The sequence below is a fragment of the Saccostrea cucullata genome, unplaced genomic scaffold, assembly GCF_032062105.1.
Source record: "Saccostrea cucullata isolate Sc308-1 unplaced genomic scaffold, CSIRO_AGI_Scuc_v1 ctg6611, whole genome shotgun sequence".
Lineage (NCBI taxonomy): Eukaryota > Metazoa > Mollusca > Bivalvia > Ostreida > Ostreidae > Saccostrea > Saccostrea cuccullata.
Window position 1 is genome coordinate 68,820 of NW_026941430.1, and position 19,947 is coordinate 88,766.

The 19,947-nt window shown below is 32.4% G+C and overlaps 1 protein-coding gene and 1 long non-coding RNA gene across 2 annotated transcripts; both read right to left on the reverse strand.

Moving 5' to 3' along the window:
- Positions 1 to 4,019: 4,019 nt before the first annotated feature.
- Positions 4,020 to 6,811, reverse strand: LOC134257808 (E3 ubiquitin-protein ligase Ufd4-like). The gene is made up of 7 exons (XM_062740410.1): positions 6,587 to 6,811; positions 6,141 to 6,290; positions 5,782 to 5,864; positions 5,579 to 5,649; positions 4,822 to 4,898; positions 4,237 to 4,483; positions 4,020 to 4,140 (listed from the first exon to the last, which is right to left on the reverse strand). Exons 1-7 carry the CDS (start codon positions 6,747 to 6,749, stop codon positions 4,056 to 4,058), a joined length of 876 nt encoding a protein of 291 aa, XP_062596394.1. The 5' UTR covers positions 6,750 to 6,811; the 3' UTR covers positions 4,020 to 4,055.
- Positions 6,812 to 7,717: 906 nt separating this feature from the next.
- On the reverse strand, positions 7,718 to 8,492 carry LOC134257810 (uncharacterized). The gene is made up of 3 exons (XR_009990003.1): positions 8,407 to 8,492; positions 7,973 to 8,065; positions 7,718 to 7,774 (listed from the first exon to the last, which is right to left on the reverse strand). It is a non-coding gene; the product is annotated as an uncharacterized LOC134257810 (long non-coding RNA).
- Between the last annotated feature and the right edge of the window lie 11,455 nt (positions 8,493 to 19,947).

Genomic DNA, 19,947 nt, shown 5'->3' on the forward strand with positions numbered 1-19,947 from the left:
TATCTGTCGGCAGATGCTTATGGAAAGCCAATAGTTTCAAAATTCCAACTCTGTAATTCATAAAATGTACACATTGAAACCTTAATTTGTAAATTGTAAATCATAATTTCATAATTTATCGATTGTTCTATCACAATTTGTTTATTGTAAATTATCCAACATAACTTGTAAAATGTAAATGCAAGTTAAATTGTATACTGTTGGAATTGACTTTTGAGTTTGAATTCTTTTCCTCAAGTTCATATATTTCAAGTATTAACCATAACTACATATATTACTACATGTAGTATTTGCTCTGCAAGAAAAGATTTTTTGAATTACACTTCCTAGTCGGTACACAGAGTTGCTATACTATCTTATGCGTATGCTATACATTGTTTGTGAACGAATGCTTTTCAAACATTACCTGCTTTTTCGTTATTTTTCACATTAACAATTTTAGTTCCAGGTAATGAATAATTCAATTGAAACAAAAATATGCCTATATAGAACCGTTTCATTTGATTTCAAGTCAGGATATAAACGTAATCAAATCAGAATATTTTTTACGTTGTCTTTTCTGCAGTGAATGCATATAAAGAGTTCTGCTTTTCTTGGATGCAATTCTAAAACGGTCGCATTAAACGGTTTACTGGTTTAATACTGAATCCACTAACACAACAGGTCGCCTACCTGGTGCAGTGTTTATATGATTGATTGGATATTGCTTAACATCCCTCTCGAGAATTGTTCACTCATATAGAAACACCACCACTTGTCGATGGAGAACAACAAATTTTGTTCTATTCTCAGCACTTACGGCAATTGAGCAGTGAGGGGTCTTTTTCGTGCCATCAACTAATGCGACAGGGGACCTCTGTTTATACGGTCTCTCCGAAGAACTCAGTAACTGGTCTCCATGTCCTACAGTTGGATTAGAACCCGCTAAGTAAGAATATATTTTCTTACTTCGCGACTCTCGAGCAGAAACTCTAATACTTCTGCTCCAGATACGCAGGAAAAAATCAGTTTCTATATTCGCAGCCGGTTCGTATCCACTGCGAGATGCAGAGACCGGTCATTCGAACGAAACCTTACAAACCGAGGTCTCTTGTCGTAGTGGGTGAAAGCACGATAAAGTTCCTGCATTGCTCAATGAATAGCGAGGATGAGTTATAAATTTGTAGTCCTCCACCGGCAAGAATAGGTGTCGCTTTATGAGTAAAAGTTCTTGAGAAGAACGATTGAGAAACAAGAACAACAAAAAAAAACCATATTTCTGTAAAATAAGCATCTGAGTGTTGAAGAACTATTCCTACCCATTAATAAGAGGCCTATGGGCTACAATACCCATCTGAGCACTGTGGCTAGGAAAAAAAAGCAAAAATTAGTTTAGCATTAAAAAGCTTAAATGTTTAAGTACTTCCTACCAATGATGCTTTAATTTTTAGGACTAACTGTGACTTTTTGCCCACAAATTTGAACTTTCATTGTGGCCCCATCCTACTTCTTCCACATATAAATGACATATGGCTTTGCTGTTCTTGAGAGAATTATTTCTTAAATGTACACGTATATATACTTAAGTAAAACTTTAACTGTGGCCCACCGTACACCCAGGGGTCATGATTTGATTAATTTGAATCTACACTTCCTGATGATGCTGCCATATAAATAAGACCAATCAGATCTTTGCTGTTGTTGAGAAGAAGGTTTATGAAGATATTTCCTATATACTTCAATGTTAAACTTTGATGGTCAATTGTGGCCCCACCCTACGCCCAGGGGTCATGATTTGAAGAAACATGAATCAACACAACCTGAGGATGCTTTCAAATAAATATGACCAATCATAGCTTTGCTTTTCTTGAGAAGAAATATTTTTTAAAAAACTTTCCAATATACTATGTAAAACTTTGATCGTCCATTTTGCCCCCACCCTACCCCTGGAGGTCATGATTAAACAATTTATCTGAAAATAATTCCATATGAGTTTCACCTTTTCTAGCCAATTGGTTCTTGAGAAGAAGATTTTTCAATAATTCATTTATTTTTGGCTATTTCCTCATTATCTCCCCATAGAGTAGGATATGGCCCTTCATTTAAATTAAATGAATCCTCTTTATCCAAGGACATTTTGTTCCAAGTTTGGTTGAAATTGGCCCAGTTCTTTTGGAGAATAAGATGAAATTGTGAAAAATTTTCAATGACAACGACATCACCAACAACAAAGACGACGACGCCAACGACAGACAATGAACACATTTTGATCAGAAAAGCTACATGTAACTTGAGCATTTGGCTAATGTGAGCTAAAAACAAGGCTATGTTTACATTGTGTTCATTTAACTTCGATTCTTTCCACCTTATAGTATTCCGTAGAGATTGATCTTTAGATGCTTTGTTGAATGTATTTTTTTAAAAGCTGCATTTGAACTCTATCCTTACTAGCTAAAGAGAATTATAACGGCTAAAAAACTATTATCTAATCCTGGATGCACATGACAATTCTATTTTTCAGTGATTCTTGTACTACCTTGCATAAAATCAACTTACAAGATCAGTGAAATTGATGATAACATGTATCAAGTAGAGCTTATACAGATTTAGAATAGCTATATGTACATAATGACGTTCAATAAATACATGTACATTTTCAAAACTCTGTTCTGTGTGGCACGACAAAAAATTATGTCATACATGTATAAAGTAAGGGAGAAATTAAATATCATTTTTCTAGCTAATCACGTGAAAAAAAAGAATAATAATAAGATTTAAGAACGATTAAAATAAATATAAATAACATTATGATAATAAATGAAAATGCGATTCAACTGGAAGTTGAGGGATATATAATATATCAAAGAGGCCGAAAGTAATGACTAGAAATAAAGTGGAATAAGATCATGGTTTGGTATAGCTAGTTATATTTATATGTTTTGTCATGATGATATATATAAGGACACAAATGGATCTATTTTTCTGTACTTCATTGGGCGATACAACAAATCTCTTTAATTCAAAGTATATACATTTCAGTTATGTAAACATGCTTCGCTTTCCTTGAAATATATGGAAATTTACATCCGTCCTGGTTTTAAGAACTTCATAAATTACATCAATATATTTAAATAAACTTTATTTTCGAAAACAGTCTTTTAAACATTGTCAATATTTCTTCTTAAAATGCCCTCTTCTTTCACAATCCGGGATGGCTTATAGTTAAGAACATGTAGACAGTAGAACTTTTGATATTGCAACACAACAATACTACGACTACGCAAGCCAAAAGGTCCCAGGTAGAAAATTATTTTCTATGGCGGTCTCAACATATATAACTGGCGACCGTCAGAAAAATATTTGGCACCCCCTCCCCTAGATAACAATCTGGCGGCCGACAGAAAATCATACCGCAAAATATTTATCTGGCAGCTGCCAGTTATTTATGTGGCGGCCATCGAATAATAATTTAGCAGCAGCAAAAAACTTGTCTGGTGGCCGCCAGATAAAATATTTTTTCTACTTGACACCTCCCGACTTCCGTACACAATACAACAATACAACACCACAATACTACAGCACAAGAATGATCTAGTCCATCGCGTGGCGCAGTGGATGGGCGTCTGCTCTAGATGCACGGAGCATTAAGTAAATCTTAACGTTGCTGGCTCAAATCAACTGCAGGACATAAAGACAGGACCTTCGAATGAGACCGTATAAACTGTGGTCCCTAGTTGCAGTAGTTATTAAAACAGTAAAGAAAGATCTCACCTCAAAGGCCCTCAATGCGACGTTTCGGTTAATAAAACTTGCACGCCTCCCCATCCGACTGGCAATTTATTGATTGTACCTCCATATGATTGAAAAATTATCCAGAGGGACGACGTTAAACAACAAACCAAAAAAGAAGGACAAAACATTACAATACATGTATTTAATCTGAATCTAAAATTACCTGCCTTGCAAATGTAAATGGTGAATATGGATTTTGTTTATACAGTATATTTTTACAACATGTACATGTATCACATTTGGAATTATGTTTTTTAAAAACTAAATTAAGGTGTAGCTCGATTTTAACTGTTTTCAAAGCGTCTCACGTCATATGTCTCTCTTGACGATATGTTTATCAGCTTCATTTTCGACAAAACCAGTCTAAACCTGTGAAAATCGTCAAATGAAAAGCACAAAGTATTTAAGTAGAATGTAATTAAAAACTGATGTTTTCTTTCATTAATGCACTTCAGTAATACTTACATAAGTTCGTCTATTGCCAAGAGTATGGTTGATTTCGAATTCTTAGCAAATGATTTTTCGATTTTCTGATATTCTGTCTTCGGAAAATTCTTCCATCTGCCTAGCTCATTTTTCCATTGCCACAAAATTGCCCCTTCTTGTTCCTCGTAACTTTCTGGGTTTAAGTCATTTTGATGAGATTTTTCTAAATCTATCACCCCTCCCGTTTCCTTAAAACTGGGCTCTCTTGTTTCAAACAATGTTCTTCCTGCAAAGTTTGGAGAAAAAACTTGTAAAATTTATAAGTAACAAAATTTTATGCAATGCAAAACGTTACAATAAAGGAGAGGAGTAAAACAGGCTTTGCCTGCTGCCTAATTCCATGCATTTTTACTTGTGAATAAAATTTGGTATAAATCAGAAAAACGTTACAATAGTTACATGTACAAATGTACCTCAAATTTGCTCAAAATCATTATCTTAATTTTAAACAACTATATCATTGAAACCTAAATTAAAATAATATTTTTATTTAAAAATTTATATATTTGTGAAAGCATGTCAAATCTTCCTATATTTGTTATCCTTAAGTTCTAATAAAATTACCTTTCTTGTTCCCACTGGTGCATGTTGACATAAAATTGGATTTTTGCGAGATTACTAGGCATTCATCAAAAGGATCACTAAAAGACAAAATATTCTATTAACTACAACGTATTTACTAACTTATACAATAATGACTCTCTATACTTTTGTGTGCAATTTTCATATTTTGCTCATTTACAAGATCAAATTCGCTGAATTAAAAAAAAAAATAAAGTCATCATTTCGATAAAATGGCCCTGACAGTAAATACAGTCCATCATTAAGTCAACTGCTGAATGACTTTTTTTCATACTTATTGTTGGACAATTATTTACACACTGTATTTTCCCGTTTACTTTTTCCCGATCATGACATAGTGCAAACGGTGATTGTGTTGGCAAGGGATGCTCACTCCTTCATGGGTACTGATCCCACATCTGCTGTCCGTTGAATAGGTTTTTTGGCTTGAGTACTGTTCCAAATCTCCATATATTTCATTTTATATTCAAAATTTTTTGAAAAGATTCTTTAAAACGTTTTTATCCTAAGCTGATAAGTGATATATTTATTTTCATCTAATCTTAGTTTGATTTACCCAAATAAATTTATTTCTAGCAAGATTTAAAACTTTAACTATCAAGTTATATGTGCTTTTTGTCCTACAGAACAGAAAAGCAGAAAAAACAACAGACAACTTGCAGACACCATCATCTCTACTTAACTGTAATGCTATGAAGAAGACACAAAAATGCAATGAAAATCCTAGATATCAGCTAACCAGAAAACAAGGTCATATTTTCCGCCATAACCAAATCTGTAATTGCTTTTGTTTCCATTTGGCCAGCGTACCTAAGAGAGTCAAAGTAAAAAATAAATATCTATGAAAATGCTAACTATTTTAGCATGTAACTTTTCAATTTCTTTTCTATAGCCAAAATTTTGTCAAACACTTATTGATTGGATTATCATTTTTCAAATTACATAGACTGTGTCCTCTTTGACTCTATAAACAGCTCCAATATTGCCCTCCCCGCCATCTTGATCTTCCCATTTCCAATCTGGTCCTTATAATACAAAAGTAATCGTGATTATATAGCATCGATAAATTAACAGGAAGGTAGAGCCAAATAAATTAATATGTAGTGATTATCAATTTTTCATGAATGTCTTTTGATTTGATGATAGAAAAAAGATACAAATTTCTCCGGAAAAAAGCACTGTTCACATAATCTCAGCTAGATTGTTCCTAATACATGTATAATTACTTTATCATTCGGAATTATTATAGGATTACATGTATAATGAAAGGTTCATTTAATCAATTATTGTACACAATTTACCTCTTTTAACGAGACACCCTACAGCAATGTTTTCTCTTTGGAGTATTCGGGGCTGGTCGCAAGGAATAATTACATTAACCTCTTGACTGTCTTCAATATATTCATAAGGAAATCTCATTCCCGTGTCCCATTCAACGTATATCCATCCATCTTTGATAAAAAATATTTTCCAAATAAAGTAACTCTCTCTCTCGATCGATCGATCGATCGATCGATAGATTTATATTAAATATTTACCAATGAATTGATAATCCACTCTACATACATGTTCAATTTTCCATGTTTTATTAGACCTTAAATGCATGTAGTACCATGATCTATGGGGAGAACGATCATGGGTGATTATGCCTGCTGTTCAATCCATTTACATGTAATAGATTTGAATAAAATATACTTTAAACTAAATCAATATTCAAATTTATGTAGCATTTCCCTTTTCTTAATACCTCTTTGCCAGTGTCCCGTAACTGTTCCAGGACCATTAGAGTCCTGATTGTCGTAATGCCAGTTTGGACCTCTGCGTACTCTTGTTCCAGGTGCTAGTAGAAGGTCACTGCGTTCTGTATAAACCTCCTTTTCTAAATGTTCCTCATTTAGGTACACAAACATTTCATATGCACGTCTATTGTTTAATATCTCTACAACATTTTCCTATTTTGAAGAATCGAAATTTGTTTATCAACAGCTACTAGATATATTGAACAAAAGAAAAGAATTAAATTAAACGAGTAAAAAAACCCATAATATTAGGTACCACAAAAAGATGTTATACACCTATAGTTCATATTCATTAAATTTTATTTTATTTACATTTAATGTTTATCTTAACTTGAGGTGAATATAATGGTTATCAAATATGAAGAATAAGATGTAAGTGTATTTGTGTTAATCACATTAAAAACCTTAAAATTGAAGAGAGGTTTAGCAAGCTCACTTGTACGTGTACATGTACGTGTAAACTACAAGTTAGATTTACACGTACACGTTTACATTATTTTTCTTGTTTAGCAAAGTATAACCTGTACCTGTACTTGTACATGTAAGTGTTTTAATTGTACAAGTGGTTTATATTTAAAAATCATCCGAAAAAACAATAATTTTAATACATTTATCATCGTTTTACAAAAATATATGCATGTATACGTACTTATAAGAAGAAGATGGTACAGAGCACTTATATTTTTAATCGGTCAAAGCATGTTTCAAAAATCAAGATGTAGTGATTTTAACTCAATATAAATTTATATTTTCATTACTGACGTTCATTTTTTTTAGTCAGTATTTTCATTAAATATTCACGTTTTAGAAAAAAAGCACATTTTCTTTGAAAAAAGTAAACAGGAGTTAAAAAATTATAACCTACAAATTTAGACTTATGTGTACTTGGTAATCTACACATAAAAGGGTACGTGTAAAAATTCATCACTAGCAAAATTGATGACGTAATGCACAGATTTCAGGTGATACACGTACACGTGAGCGTACGCGTTGGTTTGCTAAACTTCTCTTATATGTCTCACCAAGTCATTTTCCGTTACATCACTCGGATGTCGTGAAGAAACGAATACGTTTTTAACGTCATTAATAGAACAAATTGCGGGTGGCATTTCACCGATGATTTCTGATGCAATCATCTCATAAAATGAATGAAAATTTCATTTTTACGATTAAATATTTATTATAATAGAGGTATGAGTTTAAAGAAATCTTTATTGCTAATAAATTAAAGTAATAATGAATGATAATAATAGTTATAATTATAATTATAAAATAACATTACAATATTTAAACATAATCCAATAGACAATAATAATAAAACATGAAAACAATACCATTCCTAAAGTGTATCTAGAAAATTTTCTTGCTTCTGTGGGATTTAGTAGTTTTCCTCCACGAGATTCATAGGCAATTGTCCCAAGTAAGCTCTGTACGTGATAAAATAATATATTATCATTGGTTTGTTTTGCTATGATCATGCATTTTTTTTTTTTTACATATGCAACCATTTGTATTAAAAATAACTTATTTTATCAAAAGCAGAAGATATACCAGTATACATTATATATCACCGATAGAATTTTTCATTTCAAATTTTTAAGCTACGGTATACGGATTTCACAATTAAATCAGTTTTATTTAAGATACATATATGTTAATATTTATATTTGGTCGTCATTTTTACTTTTATGTTTACATAAAATGTTAATATATAAATAGACTCGCTGCTAATATTGTTTAACTTGCTGTTTGGTGTCTTTTTGCTTACAACATTTGGATCTTTTCCAACCGGAACACAAATTATTGGATATGTATTCCCTATTTGTTTCACTTGTTGTAAAAGCTGGATATTCTTCAATCAAATGTATGAGTTAAAGTGTTAGAAAATAAATCGAGATGAGCATACATTAATATCATATATTGTGTGAAAAGAAAGAGATAATAAAAATATTATCATTAATAATAATAACAATAATAATTAATATAATAAATAATAATGTCAAAATGTTTTAATTACGTGGTCTTCATCAGTGTGATGGTCAAGATATTTTAAATCTGAATACCCAGAAGTCGTTCTTCCATTTGAAATAAGTATCAGTCTTAGTCGGACAGAAAACAAACCAATGTAGGTCATACGTTCTGTATGAAAAAAAATATTTGTTAAATTACTGTCCATATGCTTTACAATTTTATTGAAAATGGAAATAACTAGGTATCACCAATTATGTCGAAATAAAAGTTGAATTATACATTAATGGATAATACATGTACTTTATTATGGTTTGTATCATATAATATTTTGGGTTTCCCATTAGATTTCTATAATAAAGACTCACGTATTTCATTCAAACCAGGAATTGCTAATGAAAACCCCTCAATCATTGTAGATGGACCCGAACAACTGACATCATCTGAATTATTTAGAATTCATTACTTGTAGTTATTATCCCCGTTGTTTTAGATAAAACCTTTATTAAGCTACCTATTTGCTAAAATTTCTGAAAGTCACCATTTTTGATGTTTGTAACGCCATATATGCATAATGCGTAACAAAAATTCCACATTTTGAGATAAAATGAGTGGAAATATTTTAACTTGATACCACTAAAACAAGACATCAATTCAAAGCAGAGTTTAAGTTATATTGGGAGTTAATGACAGAATATAGGTAAATATAAACGAAGCCGAAAAAAATATATTATGTCTCAATTGACAGAAAGTCGGTGAATTTATTTAGTAGAGATGGTATGCATAGTGCTCTTTTGAAAATATTTATTGGGAAATAACTATTTTAAAACAAATAAATGACCTAAAACTCGTTTCAAAGACTCGTAATCGTTGGAAAAATGATGCAGGTATTTATTTTCTTTTCCAAACTGTATCACTGCAACGTGTTCATTCATATTAGGATGCATGGCGTAACCTATATTAATTGTAAAAAAAAAAAGACATCATTATAAGTTTAATCGATAAGTTTGTACATTTCTATTTTTTTTATTTAAATTGCCTTGCAAAAGAAATATGTACCTTCAATCATTGAAACAAATGTTTTCTTCATCTGAGTAAAACCTTCTTCATCCATGGTCTCTGGTGTATCCAAAATGAAGAGATTGCTCACCCCATGTTGTAGCCTACATTTTCCCTTCATATCTACAAATTATATTTATTATATATTATTGCGTACACTTGAGCTCCATGTAACGTGCCCGAGGTATGGGACTTTTATAATTGATCAAATCTCCAATGAAGGAGATATATTTCATTGTAACCAATATATATGGTATTTCTTGGAAATTTGTTACGTTGCATTTCCATTAGTGAACTCTTCAGAATTAGAGGCGCGTTTGGTCGTCTGACTGGAACATCATGGCAATGCGGATAATACAAAACATGCCAGTCTCAATCCAATCTTAAATGTTAAGTGCATTTATCATTCTAACTTATGAATATAAGAGCTAAAAGACATATGTAAAAGAGCGGAAACCCTAACTTCATCCTCGATTAATAAAAAATACGACGTTTCCGAGGTATGTGTATTGCCTTTAAATCTACCAATACCAAAAATAAATACAGTATACGATCACCAATAGATGTAAATTAATATCATAGTCATCTCTACTCTTGATTTAAATAAAGTCCACGAGAATAAAATATTTCATATGCATTTTGTTTAGATACAACATGTTGTTTACATGTTTATGTTACGTTTGTCCCAAAAATTCCGCGAGATTTGTACATTCTCCGACTTTTTCACAAAAGAGCGCACTAAGAACTATAACTCTTCAATAGTTGAAATAGAACGTCTATAGTTATTTTTGGGCTCGCCAAATTTTGTAAAATTTTACTGTCAGTAATATGTTAATAATAATACCAAAACTACTTTTAACAAATGTTATAAATACATATAGTTTAATTTTGAATAAGCAGGGGCCTTCTATACTTTATTATTTGAACTATACATGTGAATTGTACATGAAATAACATTAGTACCACTCATTCTTTCATGCATTTTTGTTTATATGTAAAAAAAAAAAAAAAAAAAAAAAACTTGTGTTATTTGTATTCATATACCCCAGTTGGGGTCTTTGTCTTAAATAAAAACTTAAAACTTAAACTTGTATTGGTAATCCTTGTTGATTTGGTAAGTAAATCCCTGTGTTGTCCAGTAAAATATTGCATTGCAGAGGCAAACAAGAGCACAACATAAGATTCAACAATGATTTTATAAAGGAATAGCTGTAATACAGATGACTGAATAATCAAATAATCAAACAATGGTGATGTAATACTTTGGTCAGATCGGACGTCACATACATAATACGATTTGGTCACAAATTATTATTTGGTAAAATGGTAGCTGTTGATTCTCCTCAATAAAACAATTTGGTCAATGTAAACTATATAAAAACTCCGTAGAGACTGTTGAATTCCTTAATAAATCTATTTGGCCAATGTAAACCATAGTAACAAGAGGCCCAGGGGCCACATCGCTCACCTGAGCACATCGGCTAAGAAAAAGCACAAATCAGATCAGAATTGAAAAGTTTACAGGGGTGGGGTGTGGGGGGGGGAAGATGAAAATGTGAAAAAGTTTACGACGAAAACAACGACGACTACAACGACTACGACGACGACCACGACAGACAACGGACAAATTTTGACCAGAAGAATACTCTTCAAGCGTTAGTTATATCAATATTTACGTACTAATTCTATTAAAGTTGTTGAGCAGACGTTTTACAGAGTCAAACTGAAGCCTCAGCGTCTGTGGCGACGCTTATATAAGGTAAACTACCGGACATACGCAGTGCGCCTTACCAAAAAGGAAAGTATAAACCAAAATGGCAGACGAAACTAACAACATCGCCGAAGTGGGACAAACCATGAAAAGTACGAACGATGTGACGCCGAATCGTAAAACAAATAAACAGTAATAAACAATGAAGGTAAGTTGCATAAAGATATACAATGCATGTTGCACGCAAGTTAACCATAACAAAATAATGACGTTCAAGGACGAAGTAAAATACCCCCCCCCCCTTGTAAATCAGAATATTCCGAATCGCCATGACCAAAAAGGAAAGAACGTGGCTGATAGACACACATGAAAAACGGTATTTACGATCAATTTACACAATGTACTGTAAGTTAAATATAATAAACACACATAATGAATGCTGGTATAATTGTAAGAGTCCATATTTTTACGTATCCATGAATTCACAGTCCATATTTCACAAGGTGGTAAACTTGGTCATTTACCAAACATGAAAGTGAAGGATTTACCGAACATGAACTAATAGTAATTACTAAACATCGTTTTATAGTACACGTGGAAAAGTTTACAGTTCAGATACAATTGCTGTATAAGAGAATGCATATACATATATTTAATGGTCATAAATTAATATAATACACATATGGAGGGGGGTCTCAAAACACAAATATTTCACACTCCATATCAAAACAGAAAATAAATTAGATTGCAAATATTTCGCGTTTGGAGGTTACCAATAATACCAATTAATACAATCAAAGGTAACTCTAAAGCACAAAATCTTGTATAAAAAGACAAAACTTTTGCCTTGACTTTGAGAATTTCAATCTTCGTGGTCTAATTTAATAATATTTCTAATAAAGTATTAGTTTATAGAATACGAGGGTTGTCCCAAAAAGTCGTAGACAGGGAACATAGTATATTTTCTCTTTGCTAAATCAAATTTTTAGCTCACCTGAGCTGAAAGCTCAAGTGAGCTTTTCTGATCACCCATTGTCCGTCGTCCGTATGTCTGTCCGTCTGTCTGTGTAGCTGTCTGTCTGTCTGTCTAGCTGTCCGTCCGTCTGTTAATTTTCACATTTTCAACTTCTTCTCAAGAACCACTGGTCCAATTTTAACCAAACTTAGTACAAAGCATTCTTGGGTAAAGGGAAATTTAAATTTTTAAAATAAAGGGCTAGGTCCCCTTCCAAGGGGAGATAATCAAGAAAATACAAAAATAGGGTGGGGTCATTAAAAAATCTTCTTCTCAAGAACCACTGGGCCAGAAAAACTGAAACTTATGTGGAAGCATCCTGAGGTAGTGCAGATTCTAAATTGTTAAAATCATGACCCCCGGGGGTAGGGCGGGGCCACAATAGGGAATCCAAGTTTTACACAGAAATATAAAGGGAAAAATCTTTAAAAATCTTCTTCTCAAGAACCTGTGGGCCAGGAAAGCAGAAACTTATGTGGAAGCATCCTGGGGTAGTGTAGATTCTAAATTATAAAAATCATGACCCCCAGGGGTTGGGAGGGGCCACAATAGGGAATCCAAGTTTTACGTAGAAACATATAGAAACAATCTTTAAAAATCTTCTTCTCAAGAACTAGTAGACAAAGAAAGCTGAATCTTATTTGGGAGCATCCCGGGGTAGTGTAAATTCTAAATTGTTAAAATTATGACCACCTGGGGTAGGGCAGGGCCACAATAGGGAATCCAAGTTTTACATCGAGTTATATAGGAAAAATCTTTAAAAATCTTCTTCTCAAGAAGCAGAGTGTCAGGAAAGCTGAAACTTATGTGGAAGCATCCTGGGGTAGTGTAAATTCTAAATTGTAAAAATCATGACCCCCGGCGGTAGGGAGGGGCCACAATAAGGAATCCAAGTTTTACATAGAAATATAGAGAAAAAATCTTTAAAAATCTTCTCCTCAAGAACCAGTGGGCCAGGAAAGCTGAAACTTATGTGGAAGCATCCTTGGTTTGTGTAGATTCTAAATTGTTAAAAATCATGACCCCCGGGGGTAGGGAGGGGCAACATTAGGGAGTCATAGTTTTATATAAAAATATATTAGAAAAATCTTCTCAAGCACCAGTGAGCCAGGAAAGCTAAAACTAAGGTGGACGCATCCTAGATTCTAAGAAATTAGAATAAAGATGGGAGGGGGTAGGGGGCCACAATAGATGTAAGTAGATGGGGAAATCTGGTAAAGAACTGCATCACCAAAGTTACTCAGGTGAGCGATGTGGACCATGGGCCTCTTGTTTTTCTTGTCATAGCAAAGAGTAACATTTTATGATCATGCATTTCAAGTTTCATGACGATACCACATTCAATAAGAAAACTATGAAAAAAGACAGAAACCATGTAAGTGCACATCGGCGCACGAAAGCAAGCGTAATTTACATCTCTCATAACGTCATGATTTCTTTCTGCTTCACATATACGTCTATTAACATCAAAATTATTTTTTAGTAAAAAACACTCTTGACTAAGGGACTTATCTAAATTCATTACTGTCCGTTTTTTTAAAAGCAGATTCAAATTTTATTCAAAAGTTAGTCGAAAGATCACCTTACATTTTAGGCAGCAGAGAATACACATTGTTTGACGACGTTCATGTTCCAGAACGTTTCCAACTGTCCGTGTTTAACAAACAATACTCTACTTTTTACACATGTTACATGCAGTAACTATTTTTTCGGTATAGAGGAAAAACTATCATTGAATCTCATGCCATTTAAAAACAACTTCTCTATTAAAATCTAGTGTGTAATGTTCTTTCTGTACTCTTTTATCCCGTCTCTGATGTATATAAAACATACCAAAAACAATTTATTACATTTCCGTGCGCCGGTTACGCGTCTGACGACGTCATTTTCATCAATCTCAATTCCAACAACTCTTTGAAGATCATGACACTAGTCGTCTGTTTCTAATGCTATTTATATGAAAATTGATATATTATTAATATTTTGATTCTGGTTTCATTGATTAAAATTTTGGTTCAATATTTTACGCAGTACCAAAGAAATAAAAGCAAATGTAAAAGTTATATGCGTAAATTATTCCGAATTTTGTTTGTGCGCCGACAGACCATATCGGCATTCATATAAATCGCCCCAATATTATTATTATGAAAGATATATATTTTAAAAGAATTCACACTTTTAAAGAAAATTGAATTTATTATGTCTATGCAAAATTTGGTTAATATTGGTTGCGTGTTAAAAAAGTTGTAAACATTGTCTACGACTTTTTGGGACAACCCCCGTACTTTGTAAAGCAGTAGAAAGCTATAAAAATAGATCATTTTAACTTACTATCTTCCGTATTTATCACCAGTCTTTCTCTTATCCTAAAATCATCCAGAAAGCCAGCCATCAGAGTTTAAAAGTTAAACTACGAAAGCCCTTGCTTAGACTGTGCAAATTCTTTTCTAGCAATTATTTTGACTCCTAAGAATAATACGCTTATTTTCTGACGAAGTTTTCTGCGCATGAATCGTTTAGCAGGAAATATGAAAATAAAATGAAACACAACCTTCCTCTTAGTGTCCCAGAAAATATAAAACATACATTTTATTGAACCTTGTATAACATGGATTAGAATAAAATACAATAATTATAACTCTGGGCAATAAACCATTGTAAGTTTAAGTATTTTTACAATATTAACACTGAATATCATATCATACTTAAAGAACAACATTATTATAATTGTAAATGAATGTAATATTACAATCTATTAATGTGCATTTTGAAGGAGACCTTGCTTTGACATTAAACCGATTGCAATGATATTAAAACACTTGGATATTTCTATTATGTCATTTGATTTTGTTTTTTTTTTTTCTTATTTCAGATCTAAACTATGAAGCTTAGATTTCATAAAGGGTTTTGATAGAATTGAAATATTTAAACTTCTAGTTACATAGCCATTGAATCTATCTTTAAAAAGTTCTTTTGGGGATAAAATTAGTTGTTGTTGTGTGAAAATTTCCGTGTATTTTCACGAGAAAATAAAACATTTATTAAAAACTCATAGTATTGTAATCTGTAGGTCATTTTGTTGCCATATTTTCAAAAGCAAAGTATTGCAAGTTGTAATAGGTACATGTACCATGATTCATCTGGAGAGATTTTTTGCCCAAACAAACTTAAATCATGTAGTCAGGAAAGGAAATTGGTTCAGATTTAAAAACTCTTTGGAACTTGCAATATAGAAGACTAACTATAACATCTCGGATAGGAGTGATACTTACCCTTATCGATTGAAACGAACCCATATCTGTTGAGTCGTTTGACAGAACTCATTCTAATATCCCAAATGAATGCATTGGTCAAATTGTTTGCAAAACCAATACTTTACCATCAGTTTTTTTTATGTATTATTTTTACTTGGATCACATACATCTGACACCATTTGTTTCTGTTCACATTGTGTGAGGACATAAAATCTTGGTGTGAAATCACTTATTTTCGGGGGGAGGGGAGTCGTGTGTTCGTTGTTTCGAAGTATGAAGACTTCCCCGAATTTATGTCCACCACGAAATGTACGTAGTATGTCATATAAATATCTACTCAACAATTCTTTATCCACGAAATAATTATTCACAAATCCATATTATTTCCTCAATCCAAGAAGAACTGGTCAGTTCTTCTGATGTGATTTTACAGTTATCCAAAATTACTATTAATATATACTTTAAAGTAAAGACAGTAATGAAATGAATGAATGATTTATATATTTTTCTAAATCTAAGTATATGAAACATACCTTTTGGGGATTTTATCACTTTTGACCAATATGTATTTCTCTTTTTTCATTTGCAGATTATATTTATTTTGCCATTCAAAGAGTGAACGAAAGATGGTTTAAGAGCTTTTAATACCTCTTTGGATTTTCATTTATCGCCCTTGGATTTATTGTTTTATTTACATTGTATCTGTATATATCTAATTTATCCAAACAAGAATATTGGAGCATTTTTTTTTATTTCAAAAGTATTTTTTCTGTTGTCTTATAGATGACAAGGGGCCAGACAAAGTATTTCTGCAAAATCACATATTTCACATGTACTTGAAGTAGGTGAACGGTTATCTTGTCAAAATAAACCAAAAAGAGAAATATCGACATTGGTTCGGCAAATGACAAAAACAACAAACATTCAATTGAAAATAAAAATCGTCCTCAAATACATTTGTATAAAACCAAATCAACATACTTTAAGGACAGATGATACAAACAAAAAATGAATGTCCGGATTGGTATATATTTTTGGTCTTAATTCATTGAAAATGATGTAAAAAATAAATTTCTAGAATATAAGGTAATTGTAAACCTTCTATGGTGTTCAAAATTCTACCTTTCTGAAACCATCCTTATTAATCTATACAAATATTTTTCCCATTTTTGTGACAATTTGAATAAAAATTCAAAAACTACGCGGTTAAACTTATTTATTTTACTCATTAAAGCATGACTGAAGTTGTTATTTTTATTGAAAAAAATTTGTATCATCTGTCCTTAAATTGCTTATGAACAAATAAATAGATCTTTATAAATAAAGAAAATGATTCAAAATAAATAGGATAAAATTTAGCCAAACATTCTCTGCTTGATACATTATATATGCAACGCTGATTGCTGGTGTCATTAACCTAAAACCTTTATTTAATTTATATGATGATAGGATTAATTCTCTTTGTTATTATTTATTGGACTTTAATATATTTTCTGAACATCGACCTGCATAAATTGATACATTGTAATTAATAAGGATCTGTGTTTGCTAATGACGTTTTTTTTAATAACAAGTGGAAATCGTACTCTCAATTTCTTCGTCTTTAATAAATTCTTAATATTTAAGAATTTGTCTTTTCCACGTCTGCCCCATAAATATATGTGTTACAAAATAATGTTTGTGGTGATATATAAAACTGGAATTCTACTTTATATTTCTGATCTATTTTTGTATCTTAAAATAATATCAACAATTGCAAAGGGAAAAAATTGAATTTTACCTTTAAAAACGTCATTCCTATCAGAAATTGTAAAAAGAAAAAAAAAGAGATAAATTCTAGATGATGCCAAAGCAGGAAATTGACCCCTTTAATTTTTTTTAAGTTTTACGAAACTTAAATTTGAATATGCCCTTTTAACTTCGTTATAAACTTGCTAGAAATTTTACCACCTGTGTAAGGTCATAACCTAAATTATATATGTTAACAAATGACAAAGATGTTATTTATGGATTTTAAGTATTTCACTGACAATCCGCATTGGTTTCACTGCTAGATTCCTAATAGTCACTTCTTGTTGACAAATGAAATGCAGGCGCAATTGAACTGAAGCGAACATGGCAATATATTTTTTTTTAACTTTTCCGCCCTCTGATACAGGAAATCCTCTGGCAAATAAAATTTTGCATAACTTTTATTATTATCAAAATGTTGGTTAAAATTTTAAAGTTTGCTCAATTATGACAAGGTACACAAGCTCTGTGTAACCGTCCATATGATGTTTTTTTTTTATTCTATGGTACCTGATCCTACCTCTAACGTTTTTCAAAAGGCCAGCATTTGCTGTGCTGTGTTTCAATTTCTGTTGATCAAAAGGACTTTTGAGCTTAAAAGCATGTTTTTTAAAAAACGAGGTACATTATTGACAAATACGTTGATGAAACAAGAATATCAGCAGTCTCGTGTAAAGTCATCATTTCGTAAGTTCTATGATCGAAACAATGACCTTGTCAGCAAATACAATTTATCTATACAGAGGAAATAAAAACAATATTTATATTTTTAAACATTTATTGTTTGGCGTTGTTGATCGTGGCATAATATATAAGCAGCAAAGGGTCGCCAAGCAGGGCAGACCCAATATTCAAGCAACAACACAATACAAAGCAAATCAATAATTTGGCTGTTCCAGGTTTACCGCAAACAGTCATTTACCTTTAAGCTTATTAAAGATTTTTTTACTTATAGAAAGTTTGAATAAATTCAGATATTGCAACAAGCACAAAATGAGCAGCACAAATTCAAGCAGCATTTGTTTGTTCCGGGTTGACCGCGAACAATGAAATAAAATATTATATGTATTTACATTATAAAATATGAAGCCATTGTTCACAAATCAATGTCTTCAAAATATCATACACAGTCAGATGCACAAACTTGACACATCAGTTGAATGGATGGGCGCAAATGCCACATGATCTGAACTTAAAAGTTTAAGGGTCACCCCACACAAGGGGAGCCCCATTCAACTGACCCACGACCAACATGTAATGGTAACCACCCATCTTAACACTGGGTGTCGGGGAATACTGACCCACACCCACTGTTGAAATATTCAAGACCCCCCTCCCCCGTATGTTGTTCAAGAATACAGAATTACCTTATGGATTTAGGTGCACCTTGTCACTAGCCAAAAACACTCTATATATGTTTCTAACAAGATCTGGGTGCTTTAGATAAGCCCCTCCTAGCTGGAGTACCTGACATGCAGCTGTCCTATTCAATCTTTCACGGGTCCGTTCCATGGCAGAAATGTCTAACGAGTGTCTGCACGTAAGGGGTGGCAAAATTTGGGACCAAACAAGTCTTGTGTTGGGAAGGAGCTGAGATAGTTTTGTAAGTCTTTTTTCATTATTGTAGTATTAAGCTTAAATAAAGGTAAATCTGGTTCCCCCAAATCATTTCTCCCACACAGAATGAGTAAGAAGTCAGGATAATCTTCATATTTGACTAAGAACAGCACTTTTTTCTTTAAATTAATTAACTTTAAACCTGGGTAGCATTGCCACCAAATATTCATCCCCAACCTTTCCAATCCCAAGTGAACCCCTTCTGTCCTTAGCAAGGCGGCCTGAAAGGCATGCTTAATTATGGATGACCCAACAGTGACACCATACAGTAGAATGACCTGAAAAGCATAAATTTTACAAACATAGTTGCTTTATAGCACAGCGAATATAAGACATATAAACTTGGGATTTCCATCTAGCTGCCTCCCTAATAGAATCTGGGTCGCATCCTTGCTGGTAAGCAGTAGTAGCAGCCTCGATTCTAAAAGAATGGGATTTATGATTACAGCTCTGAATCCAAGAAGATTTATTGCTTTATGTAAAACTTCTGTGAATTGATATCTTGTTAGAGGACAATGGTTAAGATGGCAAAATAATGGTCCATTGACTGCAAGTCTCATAGACAGAAAATCTAACATGTACCTGACTGCAAGGCAGTGTAGAGTACATGTACCAGTTTTTTCAATGCAAATGGTAACCCCATGACCATACTGGTCATTTTTGGAATGTCTTATGGTTAAATACATTTGAGAATTATCACAGCCAAATTTAATGTCTGACCTATGAATGATGGAATCAAAAGTATTACCCTTTGACAATGTGAATTCCCCAACTCTCAAAAACCCAAAAATGCTAACATGTATGTCGCTTGAAAGAGAGAAGACTCGTACTAATTTGTACAGACTGATGGTAAGATTTGAATTATTTTGCATAGTATAGAAGGGGTAACTGGAA

Coding starts and splice junctions, on each gene's coding strand:
- LOC134257808 (XM_062740410.1), bottom strand. CDS start 6,749: ATGTTTGTGTACCTAAATGAGGAACATTTAGAAAAGGAGGTTTATACA. Junction 5,650..5,781: donor TCAAAGAGGACACAGTCTAT/GTAATTTGAAAA, acceptor TGACTCTCTTAG/GTACGCTGGCCAAATGGAAA. Junction 4,899..5,578: donor AAATATGACCTTGTTTTCTG/GTTAGCTGATAT, acceptor TTTGTCTTTTAG/TGATCCTTTTGATGAATGCC.